The sequence below is a fragment of the Opisthorchis viverrini genome, assembly GCF_000715545.1.
Source record: "Opisthorchis viverrini unplaced genomic scaffold opera_v5_4, whole genome shotgun sequence".
Classification (NCBI taxonomy): Eukaryota; Metazoa; Platyhelminthes; class Trematoda; order Opisthorchiida; family Opisthorchiidae; genus Opisthorchis; species Opisthorchis viverrini.
Window position 1 is genome coordinate 855,944 of NW_008751660.1, and position 22,370 is coordinate 878,313.

General features: G+C 45.5%; 1 protein-coding gene across 1 annotated transcript in view; it reads right to left on the reverse strand.

Annotated features, from left to right (window-relative positions):
* T265_00417 (hypothetical protein) overlaps positions 1-22,370 on the reverse strand; it is a gene marked incomplete at both ends in the record, with an annotated part of 35,987 nt that overhangs the window by 6,697 nt on the left and 6,920 nt on the right. The window contains 2 exons of the mRNA XM_009164190.1: positions 14,046-14,199; positions 14,751-15,085. Of these exons, the coding sequence (XP_009162454.1) occupies positions 14,046-14,199; positions 14,751-15,085 (489 nt within the window). The remainder of the gene's footprint in view (positions 1-14,045; positions 14,200-14,750; positions 15,086-22,370) is intronic.

Below are 22,370 nucleotides of genomic sequence, written 5' to 3' on the forward strand. Positions count from 1 at the left end.
TTACATTAGCAACAATATAACCAGCATTATTTGCACCACTGATTGTGTACTTCACCATCGGACACAATGTGATCGTGAAACGAAAACAATTGGGCAGAAAAAGAGGGACTTGTACTAACGCACAATTCCAATGAGTTGTAAGAAAATCTACTTAGAAACTAACGGCTGGAGAACCAATGATAACAGTCTGTCGTCATATCTTGCAACGACTCTTGCTATGCACTCATACTCCACTAAGCTACGAACGTGTCTTTGGTGTGTGTTCGATCGGAACGCTTCAATGAGGAGGAAGAACTTCAACATTGTTTACGTCAGGGAAAGTGCATCACTGGATGCACAAGACTGAGTATCATTTAGTTCACTGAATTTAGCTGGAACAGTCAAACAGGTGGTCGTAAAGCTCGTATGTATATATGGCTAGGTGAGATACCGGTTGCGCTCGATCAATTTGTAGGATTGAGTTGTACATTCTGCGAAGTTTACTCCTTCCACATATCTGTATTGCTCCTACATCTACTTTTAGTTGAATATCTGATGAAGACGTACTGCTTGGTCTATTAGTCACTCGCATTTAGGTAACCACATTACATTTTCCGTCCTTTATGAAAAAGGAGTGGATTTGGGTACGGGTAACCACAAATCACACAAGAATAGGCACATTCCTAAAACGGCATGATGCTGTTGTCTTGCACTGTTGTGAAAATGTACTCATTTCACTGACTTAACCAACATAGACAGCAAACATTAAGAACCCCAACCTTCAGATCACATGATGATCTGTATGGCCACTATTTGAGGACGACGGAGATAACACCGCTATCAACTGTATGCTTTTCTATCGGTAGCCTGTCGGATAACATCACGTCGAACGCGGCACGCAGCCTCTACTTTAGATCCCGAAATCTCGTATAAGTAAATTATACGTGCTTTACACGAAATACAACCAGTTGCACACCAATTTGGCTTTAACAGCACACTCAACCAAATCGAAGAATTTTCAACAGCCTTATGAGTAGTGTTCCGTCAATAAAATATGGACGTTTTGGTGATGATAACGCCGTGATTTAACGACAGGATATAAACACTGGACTGCACTCAAACGTGCATTATGAGAAAACTACATAACCATTCATCGGGAGCGTGAAAGCACAGGCTCAAGAATACACAATGAATCACGGACCACTATTAAATCGGTCGAGTGATGTTGTGACGACAATCAAACACAAACACGTCTTCGCCAGTTGGAATGACTGGTCGATGCGTCATCCAACAGAATGATCCAGAAGGTACTTTGAGCATGCCCTCCAGGCATCATAGACGTCCTAAGTTCTTCGGCCAGAGGCATGTGTGTTGCAAAGATAAAGCGACCATCGAGTCATTTTCGGTTAGTTGTGCAACTCATTTATCAAGGTCACTTCTCATGTCTTGATGAGGTTTTGCCCCTTTCTGCCCTTACCAAATGATCGGATGTTAGCACCGATAAATATCGACGGTATTGTTGATGATTTCAAAGCTGCCAAAGTTGTCATTGTGTGAACATAACAGAGGATTTGTTGGGGCGCAAGGAACTCAAAGAAAGTGTCGTGGAACAGTATTGTCCACCGAGTCTGAAAGAATAACGCAATCTGTTGACGTAGAAAGCTCGCAACAATGTGTCTAACACTCAGAAGGACTATCACTCATGATGATCCATGTAAAAAATTTGTGGAGATAGGAGGCGTGACGGTCAGCCAATGACTGTCCGAATTCTGTTCAAAGCCCGCTGATAGTGAATAGCTGGAGATCAATGCAAGCCAAGGTAATCCAGTCAGCAAAGTTCGTCTTTTTCGGTCAGCGATGGGGATAAACTGTCGGTAAACTTTCAATAAATAACGAACATATAACATTATCTACTAAAGAACCACTCAGACCGAACCATTCGCAATCAGGTGAATTCGAACAGTCATAGCAGGGTTCAGAACAGCGTTAGGTGAGACTCTGTTAAGTGCTTTACCGGATGGATTTGCTGGAATCAAGGAAACCACAATTTTTTTGAAGTACCCTACATCGTATTAGGTAGTAAAACGATCCCAATGGGGGACAGATGCGTTTGGAACCCGATGACCGTTCACTACGAGGGAAATTGACTCATCGGTGGAAGCAATTCAGTGAATAAGGATGGTGCGTTCGGATCCAAAAGTTTTTCGTCTTAACCGGGAATCATCAGGTAGAAGTAGAGGAAACCGACGATGTGACATTTCGGTAAACAGCTTCCGGCTGTCGACTATAAAACCAGCAGTCCATTGACCTGTATTGAAGAATACCTTCAGCATAATAAACTTCTTGAAAGCCCACAATCTAATCTGAATGAACTCAACACAAAACCTACATCAGGGCCGTCTTGTCTCGTCCAATTGTGAAGCTCTTATACTGAAACGGGTTCACAGCATCCCGATCCAACTGCCTCACAGTAGACGACAATCCGCTAAAAATGATTAGGACAAACTTGACCCACGTTTGATCTTTGCTCGCACTGATGGATTAAACGCATCTGCCACTAAGCAACTGGGTTGCACATTAGCCTACCTAATTCTGAGGTCGCTTATGCTGAAGATCCGTCGGCCAGCGGTTCCGGTGACCTGGAAGGGTCGGTTACCTCAGCTCTAGTGACCACCCCCATGAACTAGCAACAAATTTGGCGTGACCTTATGATAGTCCGTTTACTCTGACTTAGCAATCGTGCCCTGATCATTTAGTTTGACCTCCTGACCTAGCACATGTATTGGCATCAGCAGTTAGATAGAGGGACTTCATAGCTGACCGTTAATTCCGCTTGTGAAGGCACACCACAATGAGTCCGTTTAAACAGGAGGTCTGTATTAGCGACGTCCCTACCAACGATACACAATGTTTCCACAGCTGTTGGCTTGCGGCTCACAGTTCACTTACACTTACCCACTGCTAAGAGCTAGCTGCCACTTTACAATGACATCCCTGAAATCGGCTTCTGTAGGGTTTTCGTAACCTATCAACCTTATCCCAGGAGTTCACTCCGAAAGGTTGTTCATTCTTTGAGGGTAATTCCCACAGGAGGGTCTAATTCAATTCCCAGAAAGACTCGGCGTAGTAAGAAACATCCTGGTTTTCAAGAACTTCATATCAAAGTGGAATGTCTAGTTCCATTTTCCACATAATCGAAACGAATCTATGCCGAAAAACCAAGAACTGCGCAGGCGTTTCATCCCTAATGGGAATCATCAGCAGTTCATAATTCACGAATCTGCAAGGAGATTGGAAGTCGTACCTCTCCAGGAGTTAACTGTTACGCCACATGCAGCTGATCAGTAGTGCGACCAATTCGGGGTTTTTGGAATCAATGAGGAAAAAAGGGATCCATATGTGTTTTCCATATTCACTGGTCGCATTAATCGACGGTCTTCTCTCATGAGTAACGCTGTGCTTGTGGCTACCACCCAGTTGATCGATCTCAATCGTTAGGAAGTAATGTGGATTGATTAATCGATTAGGCTAGTTGAAACGGGGACCGGCACCAAAGGTCGCAACAATATCGGATTCCATGAGGTTGCGTGAAAACGGACTATCTGGGCTGCATTGTGGGACTGAATAGCAGAAACGATATTGGAAGCACTGACCACTCTTCGAAAACTGACCAGAAGCTTAGGTCTACTTTGGGTGGACCTGACTTTATGGAAGGAGAATTTGCAAAGAGAGAAGCGAGGACCGCAGCATTATGCATCGAACAAATAACTTCTGAGCGACAGCCTCTGAATGCGTGAAACACTTGATTCCTTAGTTTTGGAAAGTGGGAGACCCCAAGCTGTGATAACAAAAGTTGTCCAGAAAACATTGTAGATAGACTATACCGCGTCTGGATAAAACATTGCAGCCTTTTCGTCAGTTCCGACAACAAAAGTTAAACTTAGCTCAAAGGCTGGAAGGTGCTACTATTGACACGCCTTGTGTGAATAACCAATGTAATGTGGATTCACAACGACCCAGTGTCCCTCGGTTAGAGTACGCACAGCCCCAACAACTTCACTTGCGATAACGAAAGGCATGCAGAATATGATCCCCGGACGAATATAGATCTAGTACAGCTTATACAGCCACATAGGTAGGTACCATTGCCCAATATATAAGAACCTAACGCGGTTCTCCATTCCCATCCCCTGTTTTCCACTACCGAACTCTACAAGAATGCTTAGTGAACTTAAGATCGGACATCGTCCATATCACCCGAGACAATCCACATTCCGAATAAGTGATGTATACTCTCTGGTTGGATCTCTAATAAGGGTCTCTTGATATTGGAGTCCATCCCGTCGCGAAATTTCATGTTCGTATAGTGAGGAATTGGGACATAATTGGTCGGAAGGAACACTTCCCAGTGCAATTACATGGCAGAAAGTTAGGCCCGTGAGACAAACTCACTCTTTACCAAGAGATGAGGTAGGTTTTCTGACGAAATCGAGGCGCATTTGGTGACATGTGTTGTTTACATGCTACGTGTCACCGTGCCGTTAAATAGCAGAATATGAAGAAGGTAGACGGGAAAGTTGTCCACTGAGTTATTGCAGCCTGTTGGAATGAGACACAGGTGTTCATGGTTCGACGACGCAAAGAGTATAATCACTCAGGACAGCCTCAATCTACACACATGCACAGGATTCGCTCGAACTAAGTTTGAAGTGATGCGCTGTGCCACACGTATATTGTCGTAACACCGTATACAGTCTGCGGGCGAGATGGACCAAGTGGTTAGAGCGCTAATTTACTGACCAGAAGGTCCGTGGTTCGAACCCGACCTCTGCCTCTCGACTTCCCCTGTCTAGGCTTGGGCGACCTGGCAGTATAGCAGCCCTCGTGCCTCCTTCGTGTGGCATGGCAGCTAGGCACCGAAAGGGTGCTACAGCTGAACGATTTCTTTCGATACAGTCTGTGAAAGACCTGGGCACTTTTTACTTGCATTCATTTATTCGTCATTTCACGTGTCGAACGTTATGTTATGGATGAAGGAATACCAACGCTCTGATTTGTTCTTGATTCCGTGGGTGCGGATTTACGCTCAGTATGTCATACATTGCCACTCGGTAATCCGGATAATCAATGTTTGTCCCGTCCAGCCGATTATGTGAAGATCATTCTCGTATACCTTGCGACCTGTCCGTGGACGAATACATGCAACAGCGTAAGAACGTCCGCTGACCACCGAATCTATCCACAGGGTTACTGTGCACATGTGTTAGCGCCTGTCGCAACAGAATCGGTAAGGTGTATCACGCCGTGAAATGGTTTCAGAATCCGGACTTATTTGCCAATTTTCGCGGAAGGTTCCCCCCCTCCTACAAGTTCTGCAGTGCAATAAACAATGTGAGCTGAACAACCCATCCAGTTTTCCTCAACCCCTCTCCTAGACAGAACCAGTTTTTTCCTGTAACTTCAAAGTAAGCGGATCTGGCTCCATCCGAACCTTCCGAACTTGGGGAAAGCGGTACATTTTTCACGACTTATCGACTCTTGTTACATGTTGTTGAAGACAACGCGTTATTCGTTGGAAATCACCATGGCACCACTTAGCAGTAGGAGATAAAAGTGACTATTAGTATCTTGAATGAACACTAAAGCTGGTATCATCTGTGTTTGTGGCCCCATCTCTATGTGTTGGCTAGGAGAATGGTGAAATGATATCTGTAGAGTGAGTTCAGAATTCCCACATCATACGTTGTGTAGAGATGTAGAAGATGCACTCCGCAAAACGTGTGCGATGAATATCACCGACTGTATTCCAAATGACTAAGCTTAATTGGGCAGCAACGAGGGTTCCGGAAATATTTTCAGTTAGAATAGGTTTACATGTTGAGCCACAAACTATTCTGGTGTGATAGACTCAACCGAATCCATTGTCTAAGAAAGCGTGACGAGTGCAGCAACTTTGTGGATAGGGCTGGTGGTCAGTGGACGGTCTTAGCGTGCAGCATGTATAGGCCTACAGGCAGGTGGCAAGGTGTATAACGATGGTTTTCCTTAAGTGATCAGCTGGAGAGGAAAAGAAAGATTCCGTGGATTAGTGAATCGCAGTGTGTATTGTGGAATCATCCCCAGTAGAGAAGGGATTGCATCCAAACCCCTTGACCAGATAAAACGCCTGAGCTGACTGAACTTCAGACGGACAAGCAGGACACAGGTGCGGAAAAACGTGAAAATCAGGGGAATTTTTACGGTAACGAAACTTCCAGGGTCAAGATCAGACGAAAATGAAAACTAAGTAGGCTATGGGGATTTCATAATGTGAATATTTTGCTTCGGGTCTGCATTATAAGCTTCACATGCTTAGGAAAAACAGAAAAACAAGACAGTCTTTTTCGAATCACCTTCAATGTTGCCTTCTGTTACCCCCAGATAAGATGACAAATGAAGAGAGGGGTCATACCGCGATCTTCCTCATGGAGGACACCCGCTTACCTGTCACTACCCGTCGGAGCGAGAAAGCCTTATATTAGAACATTCAACGGTCATTTTCTAGTTTGCTTTGACCAGCTGCGCGATTATTACTCAAGCGCGACATTACTGAAAGTCAGTTTTGATGTAAGCGATAAACATTACCAACTTTAACATTATGGGGAACCCTAGCTGCAATCTGAAGACAGAATATCGCCATGAACGGACGATTCTTGTATGGACAAAAACAGCAATCTACGAAAGAGCCAGGGAGCAACATAAAAAACTGAAAGCTCTCACGGGAATTGCGTACAAAAGATATGACCAATCGGTAAGAAAAATTATGGAAAACTCAGAATGAATCAAGTTGGTATCTTAGAAAAATCGCTCAGCAGTAGCACCCTTTCGGTGCCTAGCTGCCATGCCACACGAAGGAGGCACGAGAGCTGCGATATTGCCAGGTCGCCCAAGCCTAGACAGGGGAAGTTGAGAGGCGGAAGTCGGGTTCGAACCACGGACCTTCTGGTCAGTAAATTAGTGCTCTAACCACTTGGTCCATCTCGCCCTTAGACCTTTGGGCTGTTTGAATCTCTTCTAAATTTTAGTTCTTTTGGATTTCAATGACCGACTGTACTGAAGTTCCATTCAATATAAACGCGAAAATTCAGCTTTTCAGGTGAAACAGTAACCGAAAATCGTGACAGATGCGTTACATTCAAAGCTACGTCACATTCAAGCAAAAAGTGATTAATTCATCTATGAGACATTTTTTCAACGTTTACGTGTTCAGAATTCAACAGCGCACGCGACAGGATTAATATGGACACTGATGCCCAACTGCTGTAGTTTGGTTCGGCTTTCCTGTAAAGGAGCCGTCAGGCGAAAAAAAGAGAAAACGGGTGGACAGCGAATGGAATTGGGGCACAACCGTTCACCAAGAAGAGAACACGAGTCTCGGTAGAAAATTATTCGGCATGCGTGGCAAATGACGAGGCCACTGCAGTTCGTGATGCTGTAGGTGCTTTAGGTGACCGAAGTGCACACTACACAAACAAACGACTGTTTGCTAGTTACCTAGTGATAAGTGTTGGTGTCATCTGTGGTGAAGGACCTGACGGTATGAATTTGCCATAAAAAGTAAACACGACCAGACGTGACGCGGTAAACAAACAGCAAACACAATGCTTATAGTACACAAGCGTGGCGTAGACTCGGCAAAGAAAACAACACGTGCTCTCCCTCAACAGCGTATTGAACACCTGACTTTGATGAGCCATTGTGTCGAACACAATAACGGCACATGAGTGTGCAGCATACCAAAAACGGAAATAAAACCATACGGGTCAAGTTTACATTGCTGTGTGAGAAAATCGCCAATGAGTGCGATTTTAAGCCACGTCTGACAAAACCTCTAACCACAAACATCGTAATTGGGACCGTCTACAGTGCATCAGCACGTTCATTCACCTTCCGTTTGCAAGTCATTCGTTTGTTTTTTTTTGCGTCGTCTCATCCAACCATATGTGATCAAAACAAACAAAACACAACTAAAGAGTTGATTATTCCGATATGTTCAGGTTAACACTGCCAACCGTCAGTGATATTTTACGATGCGTACACTACGTAAGTGGAGCGGCATCAGGGATTGAGTAATGGTCGAACGCCATTAATTTTCGGCTCGAGGCAATCTTCATCAATGGATATATACGGAGCATTTCTCGGAATGGAAGAACGTCGCGTCTCTTCCACACATGGTTCTAACGAATAGTCTCCATTCTAGCTTTTACAGTCCAAACTACCACTTTAGAATCGACGAAACCAAGGTCATCTTATAAGTTCATGATGGGTGTGGAGCAGCTCACCAGTCTGGTAGCAGTACTTTCCAATCTTGGCAAAGAAAACAAACTGAGTAGCGATGGACCCCTACCGTGAACCTAGCTACTTCAGGTTGTGTGCTGGTCATTCCCACGCACTACTTGCACGGACCAGATCATTAACCCGGTTTCCACAAAGTAGCTCGATTTTAGTGAAAGTAGCTTGAAGGTGGTTGCCGATCACAAAGGTGAATAGAAAAATGGAGGAAGATGCGTGACACAGTTGGCATTGGGATACCTGAAGATCGTTCTTTATAAACCCCTACACAATGAGGATTTGGCTGCGCAACGCTCCGAATGGTTTCGAGCTTTAGAAATATACAATGTTTTCACGAACACCCGAAAAATACCGTTAGATCATGTGAAGACAGTGTGGAAAGCATGGATACAACAATGGTCGGTTGCCTTCTAAAGGGTCAGTACGGTTAGGGGTGGGTCTTGGGATACGCATGAAGTGGTCCTTTGTACCCCACTGAAGTGCCCCCAAATGACCTATTACCATTCCGTCCACCGCCTCGTGGCAAGGGTTCCCACCACTACGACGCTGACGGTCAGTGGTTAGCCGTCTAGGAAAGTCAGCTCAACCCTGGTTTCGGACTGACACTGTCGACGGATTTAATCGACTCTGCTTCAACGGCCCTGCGCAGCAACTCTCCTTACATTGTTACCCTAAAGTTTGCACTTGATCAGAAGGGCATTCTCGAACAACGGCGGGGTGGTCCTTGGGAGAGAACCTGTAACCAACCCCCAACTAGTTTTACGATATGCGCCTCATCAACTATTCTTCTGATGTTATAGCATCCCCTGTAAACGATGAACTTCCGACCTTCCCAGTGGTTGTGTTGACCAGAAAGCAAACTGGGAAACTCAATCTTAGAAAACTCGGTTACCTCTGATGATGGAATACGAGGACCCTCCTGGATGATGGAAGCCAAGACGTCACTGCCCATGCGCTTCACGATTATGCTGCTGATGTAACATGTTTTCCCAAAATCCGGATACATGAACACGGTTAATGTCGAGTTCAAGTTCCTGTCACAGACAGTCCCTCTTGGCACTGTTACAGCGGTCCACAAGACAGCTTGAAACAATACGATATAGCCTTTGCACTTCACGGTCGAGCTCGAAATGCGCCATTGTCACTCCAAAGGCCCGATTCGGGAACGTTCATTCACAAGGTTCAAAATCTCACCAATCAATATCACCCAGTGAGTTAGTCAGCCTTTCCGTTAAAAACCGTGAATCGAAGTACAGCGCTTCCAGCTGCTACAGCTGCGTTCACCGAGGATAGGGAGAATAATGAAATGATTGTGTTAGAGGCTATGGCCCAGCCAATTTATTAAGATCAGATGGTTCTGTCTGTCCGGTATGGCAAGGCATGTGCTACCGCCGTTCTCTTGTCACTCCATGAGCTCTTCTGTTCATTCTGGGACAGCGAAGTGTTTCAATACGATTGATCGCTTCTATTCAGGAAAGAGATATGAAGTCTGTTTGTGACAGCCATTGTGGCATAAGCTTATTGGATATGGTTAAGATCTTACTACGCGGCCACAACACTTTTCCGTATGTATGACGATAACTTGTCACCTGGGATTCGATGGGGCTGTCCCTACACTGTTCAGCTTTGTGTCTGCTTGGATAATGTACCAAGCTGTCAACGGACACCATGAGGTGCGGGTTGGAAAGATAAATCGACCACAGACGTTGAACTCGCGGACAACGAAGATGTCTACACTGCAAGTCCCCAGTCCCCAGCAGGTCCTCCACAGGATCTGCCAATGCGTTTCTTCCGTCGACATTGAGATCAATGCCCTAGAAACAAAGGTCTTTCTCCATCACACTCGATTCCGACGGTCCAGTTACGACAAATGCAGTAGCGTTAGCAAATGTTTGAGAGTTCAGATAGTTAGGCCAGATTAAGGATGAAGTCACGACCTGCTTGGACGATCCACATAGAACGGAAACGTTTAGTATGGCACAGAAAAGGAACTAATCCCAAGACTGAGCTTCGGATCTACCAGTCTACCATCCGGTTTGTTTTATTTTATGCTCCTGAAACTTGACAGAAGCCTGCCGAAATGGGGATTTCCAAACACTGATGTTTGAGAAATATTCTAAGAGTACATCTCCAAGATGGTGTGTCCAATGAGCAGGTCAGTCGTCGATGCTTGCCCGGTTCAATCAGTCGATCAAAGACATCGACTTGACAGACTGCATTAGTTTGGTTAGGTCAGTTCGGCGTGCGCAATCACACACGTATCAAACTCACCACAAATCGCATTGTAAAGTGGATTCAAACAAGTGCCCGAATAAGACGGGCAATGATATGTTAAGCCATTTCGTCAACGACCAATCGCAGTATGACCGATCAGGGTCCACAAGTGACGTGTCGGAAACCGGGATGTGTAAAACAGACGGTAGTCAGTACATGAACCTAGGAACAGTTTACAGTTGCCATGCTTCGTAGAACCATGGTCAAGTGGACCCCTTGAAACCTCCTTTCCATGGGCATCCGGCTTGTGTTGTAAACTACGGCAAAGGTTGAGCTTCGCGCCTAATTTATCTCTAAATGAATCAGAACCATATCGTAATAATGAAATGGTATCGTTTGAAGTCAACGGTTTCGGTCATTCATCATAGGCCACAAAGTGTCGGCAATTCACCAGAGCCCAATCCCTATATCCGAAAAACGAGGTGGGGCTACACAGTCTTCAGATACACATACGTGATACGCGTACGTGGAGTTTATCGCATGTTTTGCCAGAAATATAACGCTTCTGAGGTGTAGCATACCACAGAGTCAACAAACGCTTCAGCTAGCAAATATGCCTACCACGGTGAACTTCAATGCACTGCAACGCTGTCGTAACGATCCCAGGTTGCTGCCCAAGACGCAAACAAGAAGGGTCCCCCATATATTATATATCATTCTCCATCAAATTTAGCGTTATGTCCCAAAACCATAAAAATGATGCAGTGCGATAAAACCCTTATGCAGGAGGATTTGGGTTGCAAAAGTATACAAGTCAGGTTGACATGAAGACGGACCTTGATATTTTGCAGTACCCGGCCAGAAGAATGAACGTACATGCCCACAGTCCTAAAAATATACAAATACCGTCAGATTTGTTTGATCTTGCAGTGCCGTATTAAGGCTGACCTTAACTTTTCCTGTGAGTCAGTGACGCTATGCCACAAAGTCGATTAGTAAGTAACCGTGAAATATGACGGCACAAAATCTAACTAAAAACATTCCTTTATCAGACGTTCCACACAAAGTTCACGTTACAAACTCACAGTTTTGACAGACGAGAATGTGGCAATGCTTGAAATTTTTGCAGAACAAGATCCACACAAGCTTTTCACACAAGCGGGGAATGGCAGCTGTCTCGTTCCTGCAATTTGGCCTTCCACAACATTCGTCGCTTTGTGTTCAGATGTTTTGGGGTATGCAGCAGAATGCTTTGTGCATTGGATGGTCTCTTGGTACACAGTTCTTCGACTAAATGCATTGAAGAGTAGGTTCTCCCGATTCGAACCTTTCTCAAATCGTGCTAACAAATCCAGACACAAGATGTTCAAGACGCCTTCCAAAATAGCTACTTAGGGAAGTCTAGAGGATCCACGTGAATTGTACATCTTGAGCATTTTGTCTACAAGGTCACATTTGTCATTGTCCAATAACAATACGGTTCCAGATAAATGAACCTGGAAACTGGGATGCATCGTTAGGAGCTTCCTGAGCTGATATTGGACCAAACGCTGTTCGGTGCATCAACTCCAACAAAAAACCCTGCAAGCAACCCGTCGGTGGACCGTACAACACAGACAGAGGGTTCCTGCCAGTCATGTTTCGCTTTCGTAGTAAGTCAGCAAGACGAAGATTTGCGGTAAATTTATCCGAAACGATGTCATACCTTAATCAAGCTACCTCTCCATCAATCGACAAGTCACATCTTTGGCCAGTGTTCTCCTGATGCATAAGCATGTTTTCCAAAGGAAGCTAGGCAGAGGGAAAATCCTATACATACTTCGTTGTCGTATCCATCAACATCTAAAATCAAATCCGTGTATGCTGCGTCTGTTCAATATATGCACTTGCACTCCTGTGCGAGTGAATTAACCTCTCACGAATCGCAAATGTTTGCGCACCTCTCCACGGTATGCACTAAAACTCCCCCAACATGATGGTTTTTTATCTTTTGGTCGCATGGCGTTCAGTGGACGCTGAGGTTGTTCCACCCAGGAATAGGTACCCGAAGTTTGATGCACTGATCTTCTATGTCGGTTTTTATCTGTTGGTATTACAGAAAACATATTGCATACTATTCTTTTCCTGGATGCCAGTTATTTTCCTCAATGGCCACGCACCTACGGAAACACGATCAACTCGTCAGTAAAATGTTGACCTGTTATCACTCGCCGTTAAACGCTTGGGGTCATTGCACAGTTGCATCCATGCAATGCATCCATCCCACGAAAACGCGACACCAGATCCGTACTCTGTAGATCACTGCTGCCGAAATGCATGGTTTACCAGGTTTCACACCTCTTGAGGTGCACTGACTAACAGAGATAAGAAACCTGTAGCATACGCGAATCGCTCTCGCGGTTCCATTAGACTTGTAGTATTTGAAGTCAGTGGAGTCTGCCATGCCAGCGCTACATGTCCATTTAGGCACATAGGACATGAATGCTGTATGGCTCATCGCCCGTTATTCACGGAATGTGCAATCTAACTCATGAGTGGCTGTGACGCGGCCACGAGCGCGTGGTCAAAATTGACCAGGCAGTCGTTTCGGGCTGGTTTGGATCATTTATTGCTTTAAGATTGAAAACATTGTGTTGAAAAGATGGCGATGCCCAAAACTGGACGAGATTCACTCATTTACAAATAAATCTGATTTTGCGAGAAACTCACCTGGAACCAAGCTGATGAAATTTGGTTCCCAAAAATGCTCTTCCAGTGACTTCCGACCTTATCGTCATTCTAGTGCTAGGCACCGGGCTTCGGGCAACCTGGTGTTGCTGATGCTTCGGTCCATCTCAAATAGCCACCAACGAGGTTCATCAACAATTACAACGAACACACAACGAATGAATGGTCCGCCGATCTCAAGATACTTCGATCCGAAATTCAGTGGGTCACTCCGAGGTCAGCATTCAGACTACAAGTCTACGGAGAAATCCTGGACACACCCTCAGTCTCGGCATGGGATTTCACTGCTTACTTGCTATGAACCTTCTGACGATGCCCTGGTATCTAAGTCTAAGTTCACACAGGTGTCTGCTCCAGTGTCTACCCAGCCTGAGCCAGTTAAAAACTGTTTCCAAGTGAAACATGAGCATGTGAATAAATGAAATATGAACAAATTATTCACAGCCTTTACGACGTAGTCCAATTGCACCACGCCCAACCTGAATGCCTGGATGATCAGGGGAATAAGACCCGGGAGAGTTTTTACCTAACTTTGTGTACAAACCGCATACTTTGATGCTTTTCATGTTGCGCAACCTTCCCAAAGATGCGACGAATTCCCCCATCAAAATGCCTTTATCAGAGCAGTGCCCTTTGTACCCTTAGTACATTCGTCCTGAATGGGTGGTGTTTGTCGAACCACATCCCCACACTAGTGATATTCAACATTTACCTGATGCTGCTGTAAATCATCTATCAGAGGGGAAATAGTTCTGTCATAACATACCACGCAGACATTACACATAGTTACCAACCTGCGACGGTCACACAGCGTTCGGCGAGATTGAGTTCCTTCGATTTCTGCGAGACCTGAATGAACACTCCGGTACTCTCTTTGACTTCTTTAATAAAGCTTCCGCCCTTGCCAATGATGATTCCAGCCGTGCTGTTGGGCACCAAAATTTTGACCTGCGATTGAAAGAGGAAAAAGGATGGTAACGGCTAGGAAGATAAGCTCAGTGGACTAAGCATACATATTGAAGGCGGAACTCCACAAGAATCCACGACGGGATCAGACCCAACCGAGAATACAGTACGTCAAACGGCACATTTTCGTTAGTCCAATCGATGGCTCCAAAGGCACTGATTTGACAATGCTAATCGTAACAGTAGTTACGGTGACGAGTGGAAGTCATCCTAAACCTGCTGGACTAACAATGCAATAAAATGTGGTTGCTAGCGATTACAGGGGAACAGCAAGCCCTTACTGGATTGCAAGAGTCATAAACGTTCATGTTCATGGGAGGGTGACTATCTGAAAGGCATCTGATTTGCGTTGCGAAGTGCGCCCTTAATAAAGTAAGAGTTGCTCCTATCCAATTTCAGAAGTGGAAATAAACGGTGCCTGTTATTTGTTTTTCACAAAATTAAGTGACCCCAGACTAATTTCTGGCGAGTGAAGTACCGTAACTCAAATGCCAATCAACGATCACTAGAAGTCATTCCGAAATAAAGCTTACCTGTTTATGTCGCTCAGCAGGCATACGCCCCCCTTTGTTTGTGCTCCGTAAGATGGACTCCGGTTTTTCATATATCTTTTCAGAAATGTACTGGAACACACGCAGTATGCTGTCGATGGTTCCGACGATCAGACATACACGCTCTGTTGTACCTGAATAAACATAAGACAAAATTCTGGACAGCGAATTACACGTACCAGGATAAAAGTCATTCGCCTTGGACATCTTGACCTTTGCTGAGGTCTTGTTCTGGATGTCAGTGATTGCTTCACCTCCCTTCCCGATGATTGCTCCAGCAGCGATAGAAGGTACCAATATTTTGAAATGCACATTACCTGAAAATTTGATTTAAGGAGATACGAAAAGTTAAGTTACTTGGCAGAAATTAACAAAGTCCAAAAACGACATATATGAGTTGAAATGCCGATGAAAATAATCATTTTACTTCAACACAAATGGACTGGAAAAAACAATGAATTCTCGATAAGAGGCACTTGATACCAGCCGACTCCTTCAGTATGCCAGATTGATAAAACTACTTGAAAAGATATCCTAACAAATGTCCTAGAAAGTCCATTTACATATCTGTATCCATCAGAAGTGACTACAAACCACTACAAGAGTTACTCCACCGCCTCAAACAGACTAGAAATCAAAGCAACGAAGGTAAAACTCTCGTTATACACAGAACCGGCGTCTCAGTCACTAGGAGATTAGCTGAATAAACAAGTCCTGGCGTCCTAGTACACTAGCTGAATTCCTCCAGGGCGGTCGCGAGAATTAGGAACTAAGATCTGGGGATCGTCGAAGTTTAAGAGTTTTCAGACGCCGGTGCCTGTGGAGAACATTATTTGTTCCTTGCAACCATCTCTTCTTCAAGCGGCAGGCACCCCTGTTTTGGAGAAGCCAAATACATCAACCAAACACTGCCAACTCGAGGTTCGGATACGTCCTGTACGAGCAGCCTAATGAAGATCCAATAAACACTATGATAAGAATCCATTAGAGCAGACTTACTGCTCTGCGAATCATAAGGCATCAGTAGAGTTTTAATAAGATTTAGCTCAGACGTCGCCAACTTGTTCCATCACGATATGCTCACTAAAATTGGTTTGTATGTTCACCCTCAGCCCCTAGTGTATGTCTGTGATTTTGCGCCATTGTTGCAAACAGATGTGGGAATAGACATGGAAGCTCCTGTAAGAGTGTAACATCGAACTTGACGCGGGGAACGAAAAAATCTTGAAGTCTGTCACGCGGAGCACAATACAGATCAAAGATAACTAAAAGCAAGGCAAAATACTCGGCGCATTAAGCTTTCAGAACTACCGCCACTATAGAAAATCATTGGTTTTTCAATTCTGAACGCAAATGTGTGAAGGCAAATGCCTCACACTCCCAGTTGACCCATCCCGCATATACAAGCCTGTAAACCATCGTATTAGATCAGTGCCTCTACACACACTGCATTCCCAAACAAGTGCATAAAATTTGTCGTTCCGCTTAGCCGGTGTTTTTTGCGAGTTGGTTGATGTCGAATAGCAGTAGCAACGCCTAGTACGCAAGCGTCTGTGAGAGATTCGTCATACTTACAGAACACCAACGGTCGACGATTTGTAAGATCGTCATTTGCAACTGCCAGCATCAAGATCTTGCAGATTCCAACCAAGCACATATGACTATTGGGCCTTTTACCTGGAGGTGTATCGCACTGACGGTAGCTGGATTCTTCACAATCACTTCGATTCCCTTTCCAAGCACTGGTTCATTCACCTCTGAGTATGTGCTATTCTGAAGCGGTCGTTGAAAGCAACGCTCTTCTTAACGGAGAGTGCTGGATGCATTTCACAAATGGAACACTTCCGGATACTCGCAATGATAATTCGCTGAGGCCGGCGTATTCTAGCTATGGTTCTGATGCACCCATGCACGATGACACCCCTAAAATTATCGCGCTTACGCATTTGGAATTTAGCTTTATGGCTTAGATTATCTGTCTGCAAAAACTAGGTTCCGCAGCTACCATATTGTAGTCTGATACACACGTCGCCGAGACTAAATTATATCCCTCTGACGCCACAATTAGGGCGTATTGACAGAAAAGATTCCGGTCTTTGAGATTCCTTCACCACCGTCTCGTTCATCATTTCTTTTTGAATTTTTAACCGAAATCGCAGGTAGAGCAGTAAAAAATCACCTACTACCGCGAGAGTGAAGTTGCTTGCTCAAGACGTAAGGTTGATAAATTGACGTAATGGCAGGGTTTGGGTGCTGCAGTGATCCAGAACTTCGTTCTACAAAGTGCGACCATTCCAGAAAAGCAAAAAGAGGGTAGTCGGACAACCAGCAATGAGATCCCGTAAGACGAGGCGGTCTGGGGGTAAAGTCGTACTGTCCTATGCGATGGAAGTGTGAAGACAGTGAGGTATTTTCCACAGGTAATCAGCATGTCAATAGTTATGGGAGCAGCGGTCTTGCTTCTTTCCTCGTCTTCCGAGGAAGGACAGGTCACAGAAGGTTGGCCCGCAAAACCTAGCACTCGGATCGCACAACGGATGAGTGTGACCGCCAGGGCATTATCCAATACGGTTGAAGCACTTTTAAAACGAAAGTCTGGTGTTGCTCAAAGGGCGCCTACTATGCACAGCCACATTAGGAGTCAGGCAGTAATTCCAAACTCTCTGACCCTTAGGTTAGATGAGTCCGCTGAAACCAAGCAAGGGCCTCATTGAAGACCTTGCTGCCCACTGCCCCGTGAATCACTTTTGAGTCCCGCCTACAATGCGCAGCTACCTACCCACCCACCCCCAATCATCGATGAACGAAACTTCGGCAGCTACCAAAGGTGTAATTCCATTTAGTGGCTGGCTTCGGAATAATTTAGAACTGGAAGAAATCGCGGTCCCACGTAGTTTTTCCGGCTTACCAATCAGAACAAAATTACTAAATATATCCATCTGGATAATTCTATCGCCAAGGGTAGTAATTTCCAGAATCGGAAAAGACCACTCAATTATTCTTCAACTGGACTATTCATAACGCCGGCGTCATGGCCTGTCAGTCACGATACGTGTGCAGTACTATGGTGAAACCGGTCTTGTATGAATGCACAACTTGACCAGTTCACGAGGCAGAGGTAGCTAATTGCTCTTTATCATCAACACCCACCTGGCGCTGGATATTTGTGGTGGGAATACTACATATGGCAAGTAATTCACTTGACCGGCATTCCGATTTACCGATTGAGTTAGCGCCTTCAGGCTACTGAATCCCGAAGGCCATTCGCCCGAACAGGCCATATTCGCCCCATCAGGGTTGAGGCGATGAGCAAGCTAAGCGTGATTAAGTGTCAAAAGCTCATTTCCCTGACGTGACACCATTTCCAAGATTACTGGATACCTTTCAACAACCCATTACCTGTTTCGCCTTTCTTGGGAATCATCCAATAGGTACAGTGCCTGAGTTCCCACCAACCTTATTTTCTAATTGAACACCAAATTATACATAAGTGGCGAAACACCCACTTGTAAATCAAATTAGCATAGCGGTAGACTCAACTGAACTCAGCTGAACTATTCGTTGAAGGCATTTTCTTCAAGTGAATGTGCAAAATAAGTCTAAGGTGTCCGAACGATCGACCACCTTGAAGTAGTGTGGGTTTTTCAGAATAGCCGGTGTACAAAATACGTTTTTTAATCGACAGTCAGGCAGTTTTATTCGTCATTGTGGTGGATGCTTCACTACGCGAACACGAGGCTCCCAATGCGTTTTACATACATACATGCTTCCTCAAATACACCTATGTTTGTATACACAGTGTGAGGTGGATAGAGTTGAGGTGCTGCCTGAATCGACATGAACCGGACATAGGGCTGACAATTCAGAAACCTACCACCGCATACCCGCATCTCATCAATCTTAAGGCTGACGCTGTAGTGACTGGACATGCCCATTCCTCTCAGCCTGGTATAGTATGCAAAGTAACCTCCAAAAGGCAATCAACTTCCGAACGGGACCCAAGAAATCCGCCCACATCCCACTGGATTTCTGACGAATAGTACTTTTCACACTGCTGTCTGTGTCGGAACCACAGGTGCACAAGTGCTAAAGAACGCTGCAGAGACAACTTCAAGAGATAGCGCAAACATGGGCCCGAAAAAAGGAAGTACTCAAGTACCGTGACCGTTATATTTAAGATGAAACCATCCAGCCGAGGAAAATTTGCCGCATTATGTATTAGGGACACACCGGTTATCCACAACTTGATACAAGTCCTCACCTAACTCCGATTTCCAAACGAACTTAGAACGTATCTGGAAGGCCTAAATAAACTAAACTGATCGTTAGGCCGTGGCACCCTTCCGGTGCCTAGTTGCCATGCCACCTGAAGGGAGCACGAGGGCTGGGATACTGCCAGGTTGCCCAAATCTGGACAGAGGAAGTCGAGAGGCAGAGGTCGGGTTCCAACAATGGACCTTTCAGTCAGTAAATTCGCGCTCTAACCACTTGAGCCATCTCGCCGTACCAGTGGAACACGCAAAGTGCACCATTCGTAATGCTCTGATTAAAGCCTGAAATTTACCGTGAAGCTGACCTGCACCAAAACGCTCAATGGGATTTAATTCAGTGGTGCTTGAACATGACGAACTATACAGGTGTCGATCCCTTAAGCCTGGACTGGTTGGATGAGCTCCGACGCCTGAAGCAACCCCTCGGTGCCGTTTGTAATGAAACAACTGCAGATGGTTGCAATTACATTTTTTCACATCTGACGACTTTGTGGTCGTTACAGTGACAGCCGAACGGGGAACCAGTCCGAGCGTACGCGACAACGGCTATTCAGCTCGTGGCGTCCGTCACCCGTAGCCCTCTAACTTCGGTTGATTTTTGACGGATCCTGCCAGCAGCTTGCAACGCTGTATTCGCGGTCCCCACCCTTCAACTTACAGTCCCATGTTCAGGTTGATCATTCCACTGCTATCCGAAAAGTCGAGAGGAAAAGACCGATAGAAAGGACACCACATTAGTCACCTAAAGACCAGATTCTGATACGAGGATATGAGCTATGCAGTCCACGGCGGACGGCAGGTCGAACGCTAAGTCAAGTACATGGCGCAAATCATATCACACACGACCACGTCAAGTGAATCAACTTCACACAGCAGACTGCAGCTGCATAATAAAACCACGCCTCATGAAACGCCGGAGAGCCGTGATATACCTCCAAAGTGGAAAGCATCAGATCCCAGATCAGCATGCTCACTGCCCCAGAGACAGACATACATGCGACAGCACCTCCCTGAGCCGTTCCCAATAAAATCAAAAAAGCGATCGGGTGAACAGCGTCCTCAAGAGGAGATATGTCCAGAGACCAGCTGCTCTTCCTAACCGAGCACCATGGCGACTGGAAGGATGTGTCATCTGCTGGCTACAAACGTATGCCTTGATTGTTCAGAATACCAGCCAAACAGGATCGAGCATTTATTACTCGGCGCTTCTCGTCCCTCAAGAAGATCTAGCTCTACCGTGTGGAACACTCTGTGATTACCCCATAAATACAGCTGTAATAATCTTCATTTGTCTCTATAAGGGGATGACTCAAACTACCGTGCTTTTCGACATACCATAGTGGGTGAAATAGCTAGCCAAGACGCGACATAGAAGTTGTACCACCGTCAGCAAGTCACAAAGGACGCCAATAGCAATCTGTAATCAGCAGTCGGTCAAGACGCCACTCCCCAACGGTAACAAGGTACCCACAACTTTTCCAAGGCAGTGTAACGACCCTGATCTGGAACGAAAACAGAATACCGATGAAAAGAAGCGCCTCGAACGTGATTTCAATCTTTAAAGAAGCGCGAGGTCATACGAAAAACATCGTCGCATCAGCCCGGTATTCGCGGCATCCAAGGTGCTTTCTGGCATTGTTCTGCGCAAGTTGATCGACTACCGTGAGAACCCAAGTCGGGTTTCGCCGTGACTGATGATCCAACGACTGTGTCTCTACACTGAGACAGGCTTCAGAACAGCACCACTCTTTCGAACGCCCAACGCTGATTCACCATGATTAGTGTCTTGTGTACCGTGCTCCAGATGTAGTGAGGTACTACTTGCGCCCTGTATGTGCGCAGAAATCTCCAGTGATTAACACCATCTGAATTCCATGGTGGGTGAGTGGTTGTCTTTCGAAACAAGCGTCCTACACAGGCGGGTACCACATTTATAGGTCTCGCGATCTGGAATGTTCGGTGTTAGGGTCAATCGCCTGCAGGTGGGTTCACGAACTAAACAAGCAGCATACAACAACCAATAAAACCATCGTTAGGCTGTTGCACCCTACGAGGGCTGAGATGCTGCCAGATTGCCCTAGACAAATTCTGGGGTTGGGTTCCAAACACAGACCTTCTGGTTTGTAAGTTCGCGCCTTAACCACTGAGCGATCTCGAGCAAACAGTGAATTAGAACTCAACAATACGGCGAAAGGGGATGAGACGCTTGCAACATAAACTTGACATAGCGAAAACTGGAAGCTCTAAGCGGTGCACCTTTTGGGACAACCAAACAGTTGAAACCCAGTTTGTGCAAAAGTGCGATTGCCCGCGCCATTCATGTGACCCACCCTAGGTACACGTACGTGACTTACCAGTGCAAGCCATTATTCAGCTTGGTCTGCACAGTGAGGGTCACAAAAAGTCACTTCTAGCACCAACTTAGGCCTAAAACCCAAAGTATTCATGACTTTAAGTCGGGCTTTAAAGACACATATGGGAACGACTTCAAAGTTGAGCATAATGGACGGGTTTGGAGTCTGCTTGACTAATGAGCGAGCCCAGAATACACCTGAGTCACATTCTGCAGTTAGTCATGGTTAGAATTGACTCGGCCTAAACAATGATCACTGAAGATCACTTTGGTGATTTAGCAGATTTAGCACACGGAAGTTTTCAGTGGGGATTTCATCACCGTCATCACCACCGTCATCATCATCATCATCATCATCATCATCGGTAGCATGACATCAGTGTTCAACACCGATGCTTCACTGCCGTGGGGATGTCGGTCCACTTTGGTCCATATGACAATAGCCACGAAAAGCCAGTGCTGGTGTCGCCACAGGGATAGCTATATGGTAACCTCAGAAAGCATGGGTACACTTGGTAACCTTAGTATGCCCACCGACGAATCACTGTGGTCCACTAATGACCAACCGGCCAAACGCGACCAGCGCGTACGTCTTTGCGGTCACCTGAGATTCAGCTTGTTTTGTCTTCAGATCCAGTAGTGCCGATGGTACCTCTGCATCCTTCACGCTCCTTCTCTGGGGCTCACAGTTGGCGACTGATGAAACGAAAAATCCCAGCTAGTTGATATTCATGCCATAAGGCTTTGTGCTTCGGTTCCCACTTCATGAGACCGATGTTTGTGGATTTAGGACATTCAACAAAGGCGGTGCTTCAACGATGCTTCACTGCCGTACAACCATGACTTATTTGAAAGCTTTATTGTAGAGAAAAGAGTAAATGTGGACGGAGAAAGGACTTAGTGCTAGCTTAACACAATCATTCCGAGGTGCCTACACCTCCAGACATTCACTCAGGCAATCTGGATAGAAACTGACAA